Genomic DNA, 18932 nt, shown 5'->3' on the forward strand with positions numbered 1-18932 from the left:
CAACTCGACCATGTAACAACCATAACCAGTCTCCCCTACCCCTTGTTTTACATTAAAAGGCATTAACATGGCTTAAAGTCAGTTGCTAACAAGTGTCTAAATGAGACTACAGAGGTTGTCGGGACATAAAACATCATCAGGTCAACACAGAGACTACTCTCTTGTCAGTCTTTACAGGTGCATTTTAAAATTTATAACTTGTAGATTGATCAATTTATAGTAGTGTGTGTATAGTACAGTTTCGTAAGACTCTTAGTGGTGGTGACGTCATGACCACAATGTAGTTCATTTACAGCCTAATGTTAGCTTTTTACTTCTGGTGATTGCATTTATGCTTACAAAGACAATAAAGTGGTGTAGGCTTTCTGACGGGGGAACCAGGGCGATGCTAACTTCTTGGTTTGGTTAAAATATAGCATTCCTGCCGCACTATATAGTGCTACTTTTGTTTTGTTTGTTCAGTCCATTTCTTTTGTATGGAAGGGTGTAATGAATACAGCAACCTCTCGGGGCCTGAGACAAGGCTCTAGACTTTCAGCTGTTGGTCTTTTAACAAGTCCTTGTTAACTTTCTCCCCCGAGTAAATTCCTGCCATTAAAAAGGCCACTCCATTACTCAATTACTCTTTTATGAGATTGAGTCTTCAAGGGCCTAGGGAAAAATGTGAATAACAATGAAGAGTCAATCACGAGTTTCACTGTTGAACAAACAGAAAAGTTAACTTTAATCTGTGGATGCTAGAGGTCCACATCATACCCAGAATGCATTGCAATCTCCCCTAATTTCATAGGTAAACAATGTTTTTGTCAGAGTAATTTTAATCATTAGTTATTACTCTCATGCTGATTGCAGGTCAAGTATGTTGCTTTTTCACCCACTGCTCTCTGCAGGAACCACCAGATTCACACTGTAAGTATCCACTTGGTGACATATGGTGCTGCTTATTATCAAGTGCCAGGGGAAGTGATGGAGGTCATGTTGAACAATTACTAAAAGCACCGCCTTGCTTATTATCCTTCAATCAATTAGAGCGTGGTCCTTTCACAGCCGATATTAATCACTGATTTCATTAAGAGATTGGATTGGACGTACTCTGTGATTGTTAAAAGCGAATGTTCCCATTATACCATGACATATATCACAAATACTAATTCCATCCCTGCACTAAAGCCGGGGCCTGTCTCTTTTACCTCTTTTGCATGTTGAGTGCAATACCTTCCTCATAAAACATTCGCAAAGCTGATTTTTTTTGGATATATTTTATTTTTATATATACACTGCTCAAAAAAATGTAGGGAACATATATCACACATCAGATCTTGATGAACAAATTATTCAAGTTGAAAGTATTTACTGATGTACATTATATGATTTGTTGAGAACAAATGATGTTACCACGGTCAATGGAAACCAACATCATCAACCCATTGAGGGCTGGATTCAAAATCACACCGAAAATCGAAGTTAAAAATTTCAATCACAGTCTGATCCAACGTTCACCATTGCGTCTCCGGACCAATGGAGCTGAAAGAAACTAAAAACCTAGAGCTGTGGATAACTGCCATATCAGGTGGTAAATCTCTGAGGCCTTGCCACTAGTGACACCTTTCACATACAAGTAGTCCTGTGATCCATTATCTATGTGAAAATGTTGATTGTAATGGAGTTAATCTGTCACAAACTGTGTTTGCATGGACCCTAATATTCCACTAATAATCATAATAATAGCCCAATCAGAATAAAAATGCCTCATTTAGCCTCCACAATCAGAAAAGACTGATCCAATCCGGCGCTAATGAAATTTCAATCAGATGAAGAGGGTAAACCTTTGATAATCTGTTAAAGAGGGAAAAAAATGGTGCCAAATAACCATGTAAACGCTTAATCTGACCATTTCTCTCTGGTTGGAATAAATCTATTATTTCTGTGCATGTTTGCCTCACATGGAGGTAACATTAGGTGTTTCCAAGAGGGACAGAAGCATGGCAGTAGCAAATCAGAACTCGTCTGTGGCCGATACAACTTTCTGGTTGGAGATCTTAAGAGTTAAAGATTGTTGACTGTCTTGATCGTCAACAGGCTCAAAACAAGTTGTTTAAACAAATGTTTGAGAAGATGAATGAAGCCTGAATCCACCGAACCAGAAGAACAAATATTGGTCCCAGGACACAATGTGAGTCCATCTTGAAAACGGTATTAGCAGCCAGAGCAAATCAATACATTTCAATAAAGTTGGGGGAAAAAAATCTTACTCTTCTTCTGTTATATCTCGGTATATGGTTATACCTGTTATTGAATGTCAAAAAAACTATATTCTTTATTTAGCGTCCATGTAAGCAATTAAGTTGGAATTTCTAATCAGATGATTTAATATTGTCAATGCAACCACCTCTATTGTGTGTGTGTTTTTTTTTTTTTTTTTACTGCTGTAGCCTTGAGGTTACCTTATGGTATTCAGTTCCAACATTCCCATGTTTACGATTTCACAGAAATGTTACTAAGACCGACCAAATACAGACATGAGACCAACATATAAAACTGCCATCACATTCATGTGAGAGGTTTATTTAAGTATGTGGGGAAAATGGCTAAATGTATTAATAAACTTGTATTGATTTTGAAAAAGCCTCCAGCTCAAGAGCATTTTCCAAGACTTGGAGTTTCAAATTGAATTTGAATACTAACTCCTATGGCAATCACGCCTTATGAGGAATTGCAGACATGACGTATTGTCCTGAAATTTCAGAAAGGACAACGAAAACAAGGCGTATCAGAAGACAAACGATAAGTCAGTGGGAGGCAGGGGTTCAAAGAAGCATTATATTTGAAACAGATGCAGGACAAAGACTCTTTGTAGCTGTGCATGCCTGATTAGTCTTCATCTACGGAGAAATCACTTTGATGTCTGAACTCTGTGGGAGGCAATCGGTGCATCAACAACCATGAGTTGACTTTTATAACAGCTCTAACACCCCCGTCTCTCCTCCTCAACGCGCAGCTCATGGCCTTTTTGTGTGAGAGGATTCAATTGTTCAGATTTCCACATGGATAATGAGGGCTTCACCCCAACAATGGCAACATCACCACTGAGGCTGAAAGAGGCATTACTGATGTGAGCTCTGGGTGCATCTGCCGAGGAGACACATCTCGTTGCCTTTCCTTCACAACCATGAGCTCACAATCGGATTGATGCAAATAAAGTTGACAAAGGAAACTCATTAGTGCCACCCTAATGCACCTGTGGAGGAGTTTTGTCACAGTAAAAGAGACAAGCAGAGGAACACCAAGATATTACACAGCACTTTAATATAATCAAATATTGTTAAAAGCTTCCACTCAGGCTTTGAGTACCACTGTTCATCTGAAACATTTAATGGTAATACATTAGTTCTCTGAATACATCAGAGAACCTTGTTTGTTGTTTGTCCGAGAATATTTCTGCCGCCTGCTGCTTCATTTTCTGTCCTCCTGGATGTCAAACTGTCTGTTGGGTTTGGTGGATTCCAGCATGAGTTCATACAGTTGGCCTATCTGATCCCCCTGGAAGTCATTGAGTTTCCCATCCGACAGGTCAGTCCCGAACTTGACTGAGCTGAGTCGCTCCCCTGCTGACTCCAGTACCTGAGCCTGCAGGGTGTCCTTGTAGCTCTGCAGGGGAGAAGAGGAATAGCAGAAGTGTTTAGCACCTGGTCCTTCCTCGTCTTCACTTTCAGATTCATTAAAAACATCACAGTGTGACTTGTACAAATATGGTTCAAGCTGGATATTCAGTGAAATGTAATAACAAAAATGTAAGTGAAACTTTAGTTTTAAAAAAGTATTGTTTGTTTATTGAAGCCTGTCATATCTTCAGAAATTATTAAAAATACATGAATCCCACAAACACCATCCTGCTGCCCCAAATACTCATTAGATCAGCGTATGTGGGTTAATCCAATTCTGAAAATAGTCCACAATAAATGTACAAAATTACAGTGAATAGCTTTGTACTTTTCCCCTTTAATCACACCGAACCATTCGGCTTGCAGTTATGTCTCTGGGCTTGGGAGAGTGGACAGTCGCAGTGACTGCAGGGAGGGCTGCCTCTCCATACACACCAAGCCTATACGTCTTGGCTTTGGCAAGCCAGCGTTTGCCACCGGCTGCTCATGGAGGGGCAGCCTGCCTTTCGGATATCCAGCCTTTATCCTTTCTCTGGCCCAGAAACAGTCGGCAGTAAACAGCGGCTTCCAGGGGAGAAGTATAATCCAAGAAGTGCAACGGCCGGCAGGTCAGGTAGGACTGCAACAGCTGATGAGTGTGGTGTGTTTATTGGGCAAACTACAGGTCACAATCCCTGGTATTAGCACCGGAACTAAGCACCAGAGGAGAAGCCAGAATGTGCAATTCTACCAAGTGGACCAATCACCATCGTTGCTGTCCATGTTGCTGTGACGTGCAGTTACATCACTGGGGAGGTGCATGCCAGGCTACTGCATAGGGAATGCACCTACGCTGAGGCTACTTTGTAGATTTGACGCAGAAGCATAAATCAAGCCTTATAAGGTTGGATGTAAATCCTCTGACACAGGCTACTAGCAAAGAAGTAGCTGTGCGCCGTAAGGAAAGGGCTACGAAAGGTACGAGGAGAAACGTCTAACAGAAAATCAAGTCAGCTTTATCTTATATTATTAAAGTCTTGTTTTTCACAGTTAAAGATTTTGTTATGCCCCTTCTCATCATAGCACATCCATCTAATTAGTTAACAAGATTATGATTTGATAATGATAACATGCGCCCCACCACAACCATAAGAAGCTAGTTCAACAGCCCAGCCCTTACTGTGGCAGGATAGGGACTCCTAATATCCACCACCATCTCTGTAGAATCAAAATTATTTTAAGTAATAAAAGGAAAATGTAGTAATCCAGTAAAATAGTAAATTGTTCTGATCACCGTTCAAATTAAAATCTCTATAGCCATTTGGCAGTGTTTAGCATTGCTAACACAACAACAAAAGAATTTAGTTTCCAAAAAGTATGGCATGTCATCTGAGTATAACAAGTCAGATCTCGTTATGGTAGCCTGTTCATGTAATGAAATTTTCCACTGCACACCTCTGCCTTCATTTAAATGTTCATGGCTAACTTGAGAGACAATTAACTGGCAACTAAGCAACTAACAAGGTCTCCGCTTGGAAACTTTGGCCTTCACACATTGTTTCAAGTTAGAAATTTCAGTAACGTTATAATATCATTAGACCCAGTAGATGACCACACTGTCTTCTTTACCCACTATTGCTAGCTATCATCTGGAGATGACCAGAATGGCCAAAGGGGAAACAGGAAAGCATTATGGAGAGAAATCAGGGCCAAAGCTACACAAATAAGACTGCAATTGTTACTTAACTTCAAAGGGTTGAAGTTAACAGATGTAGCAGTGTCATGGATCCTCCCACAGCAAATGACGGCACATTTTTAGTTCTCACCTAGTCTATTACAATTAGTCCTAGAGTGGAACGAAATCAAAAGATTATTGTTTAGGTTAGGTTATATTCTTAAATTTACAGCATTGATATCAGTCAGGGCCAATCTTAACACATAAATCTCCTCTACCTTCAAAATTAACTCTCCAGTTAACCTCAGTCTATGTGTGGCGAGTCAGAGCTGTCAGTGCTGTATATGAATCATCCTGAGCAGGTCCATGGTCATCTCCAGAAGTTTGCAGAGGTGAAAGTGTAAGGAAAAGATTAATGCTTGAAACAGTAAGCAATAAAAATCCTTGGAGCACCTTGGTATTTGGATCTATCAGTTTTCACTTGACTCAGCACCCATTCTATTGGGCATTGGGATACGCGTTCCTTTTTCACGATTAAATCTCTGTATGCTTACTTTGTAGCTTTTTTCTCCTCGCACAAAACATGCTTACTAAATCAAACCGAAACCGTGATCCAAAAACGTAGGTATGTATGGAACCGTGGGCTAACTGTATTGTTGCATCCCTAAAACACAGAGAATGTCTGGGGCCAAATGTATAAATGATAAATACATATTTACTAAATTTACAACTATTTTGAAGTGTACACCGCTTTCTGTAAAATGTGCATTTGCACTTCTAAACTTAATTGTAAATTATTAACGAGTTTTGAATTTTATCATTCTTTTCTTCAAATCAAAACATACAACAAAGGTCATGTCGTTTTGAAACATTTAATAACACACAGTTTTAGTCGTGAATGTACACAGGGTTTTATGCTGTTTGCCATTCACAAAGCATCTTGCCTTTTTAGAACCCTCTCACTGTAAGCAACTAACAAGCCATTTATCTAAGAGGCTATTTTCCTGCACATAATGTAATTATGTTGAACATTTGCCAAGGGGAAATAACCTCCCTGAGGCAGTAGGGGTTACAGCTTAAAGGAATACTCCAACACTTTGGTACACTTGTGTTTGTACTTTTTACTTAATCTTTGAAGGCTTTGTTGGATAAGTCTGTGTGAGTGAATGTGTGTCGTCTCAACGTTATTGTCTCTGGAGGAATAACATTACCAGGGGTCTGCCACGTTAAGGCTTCTGGTATCATCGTCACTTTGGTTTTATCCTAAGAACATCTGATGAAGCCTAAAGGAAAAAATGCTGCCATCTTTTTCTGGGACAGTCACCTGAGTCATGCAGTAATGTCATGGTAGGACAATATCATTTTAATAGGTAGTTCTGTTTGGTTTGAACTTCCAAGTTCATTTAAATACATTTTTTTACTTTGTGTAGTCCCACACTACTGTAATTCAGTCAGAGGTAATTATGTCAAGGACTGGACTATCTATAGCTAATGGTTATACACAAAGATGTCCCAAATTGATTCATTGGATCATTATCACAACTGTTCTAGGCACATTTCAATAGACTTGTATCGGCAAAGATAAAGCATATCCAAATCCAGGACCACCTTAACCTTAATGTGTTTGGCTCTCAGCCTGCTTGGGTTACAGCTCTGCTTTCCTTAATGAAAGCTGGGTTCTGTTGTCACACTTTTCTCACTTGCAAATGTGACTGAAAATGAGTGTGTTACTGTGAAAACTGCATTGGGGTCACAGTGTGAGTGATGCCGAGATACTCTGATTGGCAAAATACAAGGATTCGCCTAACTGCAACGCTAATGAGTCAATTTTGAATGTCCTATTCATCACTCTGGATGGACATTTAGTGGCCTAACAGCAAGGTCTGACAGGATAAATGATTCTTTGATCTCGTTTATCTCATATACCCAGGATGACTTGACTAAATATAATTTTTTCCATATAGCTAATTTGTGATTTTGGGCTATAACATACAGTACATACTTCCCTGATCTTTCTCTGTTCCTTACACTTCTCTCTGTCTCTTTGGGAGAGCTTGTTTGGCCCAATGGAGCCGATTTATTAGAAGCACTGAACTCCCATGGGTGCCTCTGAAATAACTGGATTACACACCGAACACTCAGTGCTTGTAATCTCATTCTGAGTCCTGCTCCTTGTCTGTTCCCACTTCTCTGTATTTTTGTAAGGAAGGGCAGAAGCAGTGGAAATTCACCTTGTCTTGAAAGAATGGATAGAAGAAGAAGAAGATGGAGAGAAAAAGGGGACACAGGAAGCAGTCAGAAGAGAGGGTGTGTGTTGTGAAAGTTTTCATTACAAAATAGAATTTGGTGTGTGGGAATTTGATTTTTATGTTGTCTATTAATGTGGTGTGTGACTGTAGCCTACGGAGAATAACCTCTGCTTTGACAAAGCTAATGGAGATCCTAATAAAGTCCATGAAATGACAATATCTAAAATAATTAATTAAAAAAATACACACAGAAAGTGATGCAGGCAACCAAAGTTCATGCCCCCTCTGTGGTTATACATTTTGGAGTTTTGAAGCCTAAAGTTTTAGACTTAGTTTTTAGACTCTGTTTTTATACAGATTTTATTGTCATTCTGTGAGCAACAAATGAACACAGAACGAAATTTCGTTTCAGAGGCTCAGCATTAAATTCAAATGAAAGTATATCAAGTATCAAGAGTTTTACTTTCAGACTTAGTAAATCTATTTTTTTTTTTAGGTACTTAAAAGAACATTTTCATTTTTTAAGTCACGCTTTGGTTAGGTTTAGGCAAGAAACCTACTTGGTTAGGGTTAGGCAACAAACTAGCTAGCTAGGTCAGGAAAAGATAATGGTTTGGATTCCATGCCAACTCACCCAAAATCCAGAATTTTTCCCGGTTCATGTCTTGGAATTCCCCCCCAAAAAAATCATGTTGACACTTCTGTTAAATACATGCAAGCTTGCAAAATCCTATAGCTGTACTCCAAATTTACTAATAATAGTTGTGGATTTTTTAATTTTGGGCCTCTCAGCTGAATTTCAGCATGTTAATACTGCATGGCCAAAAAAGAGTCACGCACGCTAATATTTCGTTGGACCGCTTTTAGCTTTGATTACGGCACGCATTCACTGTGGCATCATTTTGATAACTTATGCAATGTCACAACATTTATTTCAGTCCAGAGTTGCATTAATTTTTCGCCAAGATCTTGTATTGATGATGGGAGAGTCAGGCCGCTGTGTAAAGTCTTCTCCAGCACATCCTAAAGATTCTCAAGGTCTGGACTCTGTGGTGGCCAATCCATGTGTGAAAACGATGTCTCATGCTCCCTGAACCACTCTTTCACAGTTTGAGCCAGATGGGTCATGGCATTGTCATCTTGGAATATGCCCGTGCAATCAGGGAAGAAAAAATCCATTGATGGAAAAACCTAGTCATTCAGTATATTCAGGTAGTCAGCTGACCTCATGTTTTTGGCACATAATGTTGCTGAACCTACACCTGATCAACTGAAGCAACCCCAGACCATAACACTGCCCCCACAGGATTGTACGGTAGGCACCAGGCATGATGGGTGCATCACTTTATGCTCCCTAGCAAATTGAAGCCTTTTCTTCCGATTAGCCTCACTGATAATTGGTTTTCTCAAGGCTACACGGCTGTTTAGTCCCAGTCCCTTAAGTTCTCTTCACATTGTGCCTGTGGAAATGCTCTTACTTTCACTATTAAACACAGCTGTGAGTTCTACTGTTGATTTTTTACCATTTGATTTCACCAAACATTTAAGTGATCTCGGATCACGATCATTCAAGATTTTTTTCCGACCACATTTCTTCCTCAAAGATGACGGTTCGCCACTGTCCTTCCAGGTTTTAACAATGCGTTGCACAGTTCTTAACCTAACTGTAGTTGTTTCAGTAATCTCCTTAGTTGTTTACTTTGCTTGATGCAGGCAAATAATTTGACCCTTCTGAAGCAGAGAAACATCTTTTCCATGACCACAGAATATGTCTTCTGACATGGTTGTTTAAGAAATCAGAAGCTCCTCACTGCATCAGTTAGATTAAATAACTTGTTGCCAGCTGAAACATATTAATCACTGCAGTTATTAACCAATGGAAGGTTCTGACCTATTTGCTTTGTTAAATCCAGTTGGTGACTTTTTTTTTGGCCAGGCAGTGTACATTGTAAAACTCACAAATCGCTTATTTTTCACTAGATTGGGCTGAAATTTGTCCTGAACATCCAAGAGACCCTAAGGTAACTTGGCAACATGTATTAATTTAAATAATTGTAGCTAAATGGTTACAGTAATCGAAATAATGGCAGAAAGTCATTTTTTACCAGAATGAAGAAACTGTCATTTTCAAAACACTTTCTCACATCACTATTTTTCACTCTTTTGCAACCAAATTTTGGTCCTGTGTAGTATAAATGTAGTTTTTTCACATCTAGAAGTTATTTGGTCCTGCATAAATAATCAATTGGCACATAACCTGCTAAATATAGCTCTGGAGCTGAAAATCTATTTTGACTGTAGAATTTACAAGAAGGATTTTTTCAATTTGCTCAAAACTTTTAGATAAAAAATGCGAAAGTGTTGATATTTATTGCATATATATAACACATTCTAACATGTTATATTACTCCATTATTAATACTTTTTTTGATATTAGCAGATTTTTTGTACATTTAAACTGTGTTGACTTCAAGGTTTTTATCTCTCCGATAAATATTGAGCCCGCTTTTCATTTGGGGCCTGGAAATTGGCAAGTTACAACTTGTAATAGTTTGTTGCGTACTAGATGATGTCATGTTCCTTATGTCAGAACATAATATTAATCTCAATTCCTTAGTCCAATACACAAAAACACTTTCACAATGTCAAACTTCTCTGATCTAATTTCTGACATAATCAACTAGCAGCATTGAAACCAATACAGCAAGTCTGGGATAGTCCCAATTTCAACAGGTTTGGGTGGATTACTGCAAAATTCATTGCAATAGAAATTTGCATTCATAAATTATTTCATTATTAAGACGTTTGATCTCATAGTGAGTTCATGGAGCCCTGCTCAATTCGAAAATCCTATAAGAAAAAGCCAACTGTCACAAAACAGCCTTTTTTTAAGTATGGCTGTGCTGTTAATGTCAGAAATGAGTTCAAAGAATTTGGAATTGTGAAATAGTATGTGTATTGGGCTAAGGAACTAAGATTTAAGATTCATATTTTGTCCAGACACACAAAACATGATGACATCATCTAGTATGCAACGTACCAAGCCACTACAAGCTGTAAATTGCACATTTTCATAACCCAATGAAAAACGGTCTCATGCAAAGACAGTAAACCTTGAAGTCAACACAGTAAAAATACCTGGTTGATGGTGATTTAAAAAAAAACGCAAGTCTAATTTTGTGCACGCGCATACCAACGCATATTCATGTGTGAAGAGTTATGTCTTCCAAGCTGCAGTTTGTAAACACAGTTGCCCGTTAGCACTTACCGAATGTAAGAAATAACATCAGTTGTATTTAAGCTGTGGCTGCAAATAAAGCACAGACACAGAAGGAATAGACTACACAGCTAGGTTAGCAAGACAGACTGATGGACTACAGCGAAGTGGACCGCAAGCTAGCACATCAATTCACTATTGCTGTTTGCATGATAACTGTTCCTACAAGTCTTTCTCATGGTGTCGTTTTCTTTTCATGGCCAGTAGGATAGTTTTTAGGGAAGATTCACCAATATGAATCGGAAATTGGTTTCTATCGATGTGTGGGCCCTGCATTGACATAAATGTACTTTGAATACATTAAATGTACGAAATAAAGTTGACCAGTACGTCATCGTACTACTGGGAGTGGCTGCACAGCCTTATAAGGAAGTACGCAAAGTCTCCCTCTTAAGCATTAGATGGCCAGCTGAGACAGTATAAAAAACGCAGCAACAGAGGAGACAATGTTCTTCCACTCTCCTACCTTGGATTATGGTGTGTATGTGAGCAGCCTATCATCGCAGAATGGACTTCAAGAGATTCGCAGTTGGATCCAAGGATAACAGAGCACAAGGAGAACTAACCATTTTCCAACCAACTGTGGATTATAATTTGGATATTGGAGTTCTTTTGTTTACTCTGCTGGCATGAAGTTTGGACTTTGAGGAAATTTGGGGACCTCGAACGGGGTCGTGAGTTATCACAAGGACTTGGACTTTCAGCAGGAAGGGATGGGCATACTGGATCCACAGCCTGACCCTCTCAATCGCTACTACATCTAAGTATTTTAACCAGCCTCAGCGCTTTTAGAGTAATCTTTATTATATACTGAATTGCTGAATTGTGATCTTTATCAATAGGTATTTTGATAATGATTGATAGTAATTGAGATCAAATTGAGCTCTTTGCTTTGCCCTTGCTAAAACTTTGTAATAAACCTTCAACTGTAGTTAAAGTAGAAGTTGTGGACACTGATTTTATGATTCTTTGATGGAAGTAAAAAGTAGGTGATAGGTGTGCATTATATCTTAAAGGTTCTTAAAGGTAACTCTGGCCTACCAAATTGAAACAGTCCCTTAGGGTTTACATAAAGCCCCTAAAATTCATCTTAGCACCATACCAAGTGCACAGATAATTTAGAGGAGAGCTGTAGTTAACGGGCGTGGCTGGTGGCTGTATCTGATTCAAGGACTATTCAAGTCAGGTGCCAAGCCAGAGGTAGGCAGGGTAGACGTTCGGACATAGGCAGTGAGAAGCTAGGCGAGTCTCCTCGCTACCAGCTTAAGCAGTCCCTATTTAAATCCATATTAAAGTAACACCTTGTTGGTTTAGGGACCTAACCCTTTACGACGGAGAGCTGGTCCAGTACCTCCTGAAGGGGGGTAAACTCGGGATCTAACAGGAGAGATGAAAGCTCCTAATAGTTCTGCATCATTTAAGTTGTAAACATTGACAACAGGGAGGAGGCGTAATTTATTAACTATTGTATGTCTGTCCGTCCTGGAAGAAGGATCCTTTCCTCTGTGGCTCTTCCTGAGGTTTTCTTCCATCTTTTTTTTCTCCCTGATAAAAGTGTTTTTTTCAATATGGCAGGTTTTTCCTCACCAGAATCGAGGGTCCAAGGACAGAGGATATCAAGCCCACTGAGGCAATGTGATTGTGATTTTGGGCTATAAAAACGTGTATAGTTTACCAATGACGTTTTTTTAATTCTTTACTTTTTGGACCTCAGTAGGCGCTACTCTAAATGCAGCTATTTAGTTAGCTCACAATCCAAATTAGAAATGGATTTTTTTTGGCCCTTAAACCAGGGTCCATTAAATATAAAGCTATTAAAGCCCTTGCAATGAAACTATATGTTGGCATTGGGCCAACAGTCCAGCTTTGGTGTTTTACGCACTTAATTAATGTGGACAGCTTTGAATTTTTGGCTAGATGATACAACAATTAGGTAAAGACTGTATTGTCATTTCTCTGTACATTTCCAAGCCAATCCAGTCATGAATGCTTCCCAGTGGTTTTAGTTTAACTAAGGTTCCCTACAAAATGTTTCCATTTGAAATATAGCCAAAGCAGTGTGTAAATATGACAAAAGCCACTCATCCCCCGATTGGGACCATTCAAATGGATCCTGGGTTTGAAAACAATGCATACTGATATACAGTAGAGAAGAATAATGAAAGTGACTGCCTTCTCTCTGGCAGCTTTACAGCAACTGCAATGACAGAGAGACCTCTCAGGATTCCAGTTGCAATCACCATTACTTCATTAGAGAAATAACCTGCAGATGGGTGATTTGCCATTCCCCAGAAGTGAGTAATTGTGCTGGAAAACATTGGCTCTCCCCCACAGCGACATAAAAAAAGACCTGGCATACTTCATGGTGAAGATTGTTTTGGGAACAAGAGGACATGTTGCAGATATACTGATCTCCCATCAGGACATGAATCCAGGTGGGTCTTCTGAGGCTGGAGTCAGGCTTGTATTAATAACTGTTTAAAATCAAACAGTCACTGTGGCCTAACTCTCCCAGGTACAACTAGCTTCAACATCAGATCCAATTAGGATACTAAAACATGATGATATATTTTGTCAAAGTGAAAAGCTGTCTTGACAGCGACAGAGTGACAGACAAGACACAAACAATATGTAAGCACTGTTAGAAAATAGTGCTGTACACCACAGCTAACACAAGCATTATGCAAAGACATATACAGAACCACCACAGCGCTCTATTAAAATCAACCGTGCCTATGATGAAAGCACTGAAAGGCCAAAGACAACGCTGACAAATACCTTTGCATCTCAACTTCCACAGTCAAGTGTTAGAGCCACGGCAATAACAAAAGACATCAGCGTTTTCATTGCAGCTGATATGAGGTCATTTTCCGTAGTGGAAAATCAGCGACTCATCCACACATTAGAACCGAAGCACACCCTCCCGTCACGCGCACATTTTACTCGTACAGTGGTCCCGAACCACTACAAAGATAGCTTTCCATCCCTGCTACCTCCATTCCAAGTGAGCGTGTCTTTTTAACTGTAGGAAACATATATTGCCTTTAAAAAGTAGTCACCCCCTTACAAAAAAAACTAATGTGAAAGTGAAAATAGATTTCTACAAATTGATGTCAATGAATCAAAAATGTATAATGTAAAATACGTGATTGCATTAGTATTCACCCCCTTTAAAGTGTGTCTCAAGTGATTGTAGTATAAAGACACCTGTGTCTGAAGGTCCAGTCACTGGTTAATCAGTACTCCTGGTTACAATTACACATGAAGACAAAAGAACACTCCAAGCAACTCTGTGAAAAGGTTATTGAAAAGTATAAGTCAGGGGATGGAAACAAAAACATTTCCAAGTCCCCCCGGAGTTCAGTTAAATACATCATTAAGAAATGGAAGGAATATGGCACATGTGTAAATCTGCCTAGAGCAGGCCGTCCTCACAAACTGAGTGACTGTGCAAGAAGGAGACTAGTGATGGAGGCCACCAAGACTACTTTGACTACTCTGAAGGAGTTAAAAGCTTCAGCAGCTGAGCTGGAAGAGACTGTATACAACAACTGCTGCCCGGGTATTTCACCAGTCAAAGCTTTATGGGAGAGTGGCAAAGAGAAAGCCACTGTTGAAGAAAGCTAATTTAATCTCTACTAGAGTTCACCCAAAGACATGTGGGAGACTCCAAAGTTAACTGGAAGAAGGTTCTTTGGTCAGCCTGACAGAGCTTGAGCAGTTTTGCCAAGAAGAATGGAGTAAAAGTGTCCAGATGTGCAAGCCTGATTGAGACCTATCCACACAGAATGTGCTGTGATTGAGGCCTGAGGCGCATCTACTAAATACTGTCTTGAAGGGGGTGAATACTTAATAATTTATTTCACATTATATATTTTTAATTTATTGACATGCTTGTCAAAAAAGCCAAATTATATTTACCATGATTCCATTTATAAAAGCAATGAAAGGGGAAAACATCCAATGGTGTGTGTACTTTTTACAGGCACTGTCTGTATGCGATTTAAGTAACAGTACCAGTTTATGTTATATCCTATATAACTTACACTCAAAGATGAGCAATTGATGTCTGTGATAAGCTGATACCTATATGCATGTCATTCGTCTTCGATATGATTAAAAAGTGATTTAGTTCTGTCTACAAAAACAAGCCGGTAGTCAGCTTAACTGCAAAATCTAAAAAATTCTTTCAGAAAGGCTTTGGGTGATGCAGTTAAATAACTGGTCTACAAGTTAAAAATGACAATGCATCATTAAATAATAAAACGCAAAATTCATGCGTGTACCTCTGTGTTTTTTTTCTCTCTCAAACAATCTGAGGACACATCAAGGTGTAAAGTCATAGAGGACTTGACACCATCTGTATCTTGCTGACCCTATATTATATTACAAAGTAATCTTAGGCTGAGGCTGTATCAATATTAGTTAATCTTTTTATTCTAAGGCTAGCTATTAATGTATGTGTTATTAAGTAATCATTACATATTATATTATTTATGAAAGAGCAGCACCTGCTGGCCAAAGATGAACATACATTGTACATCAGAATCAGCAGTACGCTCAAACCTCTGCCCATTTCAAATTTAACCTGATCAGTGAGGAGATGGATACATCAGACTGTCCTGGCATCACTCATCACTACATACCTGGAGAAAGTGATGCTGGGAAAAACGTCAGGGGCCAGGTTTATAAATGATGTGTATGTACAATACCCATGAGCACGCCTTTTCCCCCACATAACTTGCATTTATTAAAGAAGAATGTGAGGTGAGAATGTGCCTACCTCACACATACTTTACACTAGGCATGCACATGGTTTTCACAAGGTGGCTGCGGGTTAACAGATGAGGTGAACGTGAAATACAAGGTGTAACCTTACAGGGTCATTCTGTGTCAAACAGATCAAGTAAAAATAAATAAATAATGGCAAAAACCATAAACTGTAACTTTGGCTTCCCATACTTGTCATATCTCAGACTCTGATTGATGTTGATGCCAATTTTCAAGTTCTCTAACATCATCAAACGCTCAATTAATCGACTCGTTGTCTACTATTAATTACCAACTGTTTTGATGATCAATTAATTGGTCCAAGTTTTGTCATTCTCTGATTCCAGCTTCTTAAATATGAATATTTTCTGCTTTCTGTCCTCCTCTTTGACAATAAACTCAATAGCTTTGGGTTGTGGACAAAACAAGACATTTGAGGGTATTATCTTGGGCTTGAAATGCTGTGAAAATATAGCAGGGGTTGAAGCTAATTCATGGTCTGTCCACTGACCATGGTCGCTGTACTCGGACCACTGGTCACGACCGCTAGGGGCACGTTACAATATATGTTACTCTTCTGTAAATTGCTTTGGAAAAGACATATTTTTGTTCATGCCAATAAAGCGATTTGAATTGAACGGTATGAATGAATGAACTGAATGGCATTGATCTCTTTATCTACCTACACTTTGGCCTACTGTATGTGCACTCCTTGTTGTCACCATACAGTCCATCATACACCAGTGGCCACTCACATGGTCCAGACTACACAGATCACTAACTGGTCCAACAACACGATGGACTGCTAAGTAAGTGGTCCAGACCCTATACCACTTTTTCATGTTTATTAAGTTTAAATATTCACATAAATATATAGATAGATAGAAAAGGGATACATGGTGCAACAGCATTATCGATATTTTTTAAACAAGATTATGATCTGGCATCTTGATAATAATGTAGGCTATACTTAATAAAGGATTAGGATTTCTGTCTTTTTTTTTTTACAATCAGAAATGAGAGAATGAGGATTAGACCACAAAATAAGACTCCATTGACCACTCATCAACTGTTCCGGACCACTAACTTTAGCGGTCCTAGCAGTAGTGATCAGTGGTCTGTGTAAAGCAACCGGTCAGTGGACAGAACACTGAATTGGCTACAAACCCCTCTCGTTTATACATATATATGTACATACATACACACACACACACACACACACACACATACAGATATATACAATCACACACACACATACAATGTTTTTTACAGAATTTAAAATACAAAGAAAAACCTCTGACTTGACAAAAATCACAGTAAAAACATAATTTATGTCTATGGGTCAATTTTACTGATTATTTTGCAGTCTCACTATGTTCTGTAAAAGATTTAAGAGTGATGCATTTTTTCTTTTAATTTATTTTCAAGGCCATTATCCCCCTCTTTTCATTTGATCCTGAACTGTGAAGCACTTTGTAAAGTGTGTTTTGATGAGCGCTACACATGAATCACTGGTCATCCTTCTGACACAGGGTGTGAATGTTACCTTACTGTTACTGAGGCTGCTCTGCCATCATGTGGCGATGAACTGACATAACACGGGCAATACAAGAATAACATCTGTGATGACAGGTCAGATCAAGGAGAATCACAGGTAGGCCTACTTACACTGAGGTTATATTCACAGGGATTCTTCTGGGAAATCCTTAACAACTCAGGGGGATCTCACATTCTACAGTAAACCTTGCGCACATTGTATGGGCTGATTACACACTTTTTGACTCGAAATTTTGAGAATTTGACCAATTTTAGGCTTAATAAATAAAAGATTTACTATGTCTTCACCAGGACTTTCCAGAATGATTCCTAGCATCATGCAGCAGAGCTGTGACACAGCGTGTAGACCTTTACTTTGCGAAACAAAACAACAATGCTGTATTTCTGCAGTTTCGTTACTTGAGACTGTTACTTTAGTTTGACTTTATTTGAGATAAAAAGAAAAAAGATTATATGACGGATGACCATTTGGATCATAGTGAAGTCGTCAGACGTGTAAAGTGTAACGTAAACTGGGCGCCCTCTTCAATATCCAAGGAAACCTTAAATTGAGACATTTTTAAATGTGGTTTGGTTACTGCGCCGCGCGGATGTGAAAAGGTTTACCTCCCACTCTGTCATGAAGCTCTCGACCTCCTCGGGTGATGCCGTTTTATGCCTTCTGAACTCGTCTTTGACATACTGGTCACCCAGGGCTTTTAAATCTATCGGCAGGAACCGATGTAGGACCAGAATCCTCTTGTACATTGAGCGGATTCTGGAGACATGAGCTGAAGCCGCCATGACGTCGAATACTACTAATTTACAGCTTATAGTATACGTTTAAATTAAACAGCTGTCCTGTAATCCAAACAAACTGACCGAACTAACGGCGTTATGTGTTACAGACAAACGCCAATATTCACAAGGATAATTACTTAACACATGTCCTTGTTTATCCCGGATATGGACCTTCTTCTTCTGCACGGGAAACTAACGCATATAACATATAGTCATATAACCGCCACCTGGCGGACTGGAGCAGCAGCTCAACGGGGAACTTAAATCTAGGGTTGGTACATTCTTCTGGCAGCTTTTTTCATACTTGTTGAAAATCTCTTCACAACACGACAGCAATCTATAAATCACATGCTCTGTGAAATAAAAGGGGGGAAATCCATCTGTGGCTGTTGCAGGCCCTTATATTATGAAGTGGTCTGTAGCAGGCCTGCATCATGTCCCCAGCAACCTCTATAGTGTCATTGAGCCACTTGTTAGCAACAGAGCTCTTTAAGACACATAGACGCTTTTTCATTCAAATGTGGGGTATTTGCTGATATATTTTATATTTTATTTATTTAGCTCATGTTCATCACAGACCTTATTTCAGGTATTTAACCCAAAAACCCATTACAGTGTGCTAAATTATTTCAAAACATTAGTACTCCTTCCTGCGGCACTCTATAGGAGTGCAATGTTGTCTTTTACTGATCAAATTCTTGCACACTGGATATCCTGGAGGCATCACAGTGATTTCATCTGGAGCCTTTAACAGCCAGAATGCACAAATCTTGTTTTTTTTGGTCTATGTTACTTTTTACATTATGATATATTAATCTATGTATTATACATTTTAAGTGCTCTTTTAACAAAATCCAGTTAAAACAATAAAGACTATAATTATGCCTTTTATTATTATTATTATTATTATTATTATTATTACTTGCTCAACATATTTATTTAGACTGTACTAGTGTTGTCATGATAGTGGAATTTCTATCTTC

The 18932-nt window shown here is 38.9% G+C and overlaps 1 protein-coding gene across 1 annotated transcript; it reads right to left on the reverse strand.

Annotated features, from left to right (window-relative positions):
• Positions 1 to 3289: 3289 nt before the first annotated feature.
• Positions 3290 to 18125, reverse strand: sdhaf3 (succinate dehydrogenase complex assembly factor 3). Its single transcript, XM_084379633.1, has 2 exons — positions 17776 to 18125; positions 3290 to 3648 (listed from the first exon to the last, which is right to left on the reverse strand). The coding sequence occupies exons 1-2, from the start codon at positions 17950 to 17952 to the stop codon at positions 3454 to 3456; spliced, it is 372 nt and encodes a 123-aa protein (XP_084235759.1). The 5' UTR covers positions 17953 to 18125; the 3' UTR covers positions 3290 to 3453.
• Positions 18126 to 18932: the final 807 nt, after the last annotated feature.

The sequence above is a fragment of the Pagrus pagrus genome (genome assembly GCF_965226575.1).
Source record: "Pagrus pagrus genome assembly, chromosome: 17".
In the NCBI taxonomy this organism is placed as follows: Eukaryota; Metazoa; Chordata; class Actinopteri; order Spariformes; family Sparidae; genus Pagrus; species Pagrus pagrus.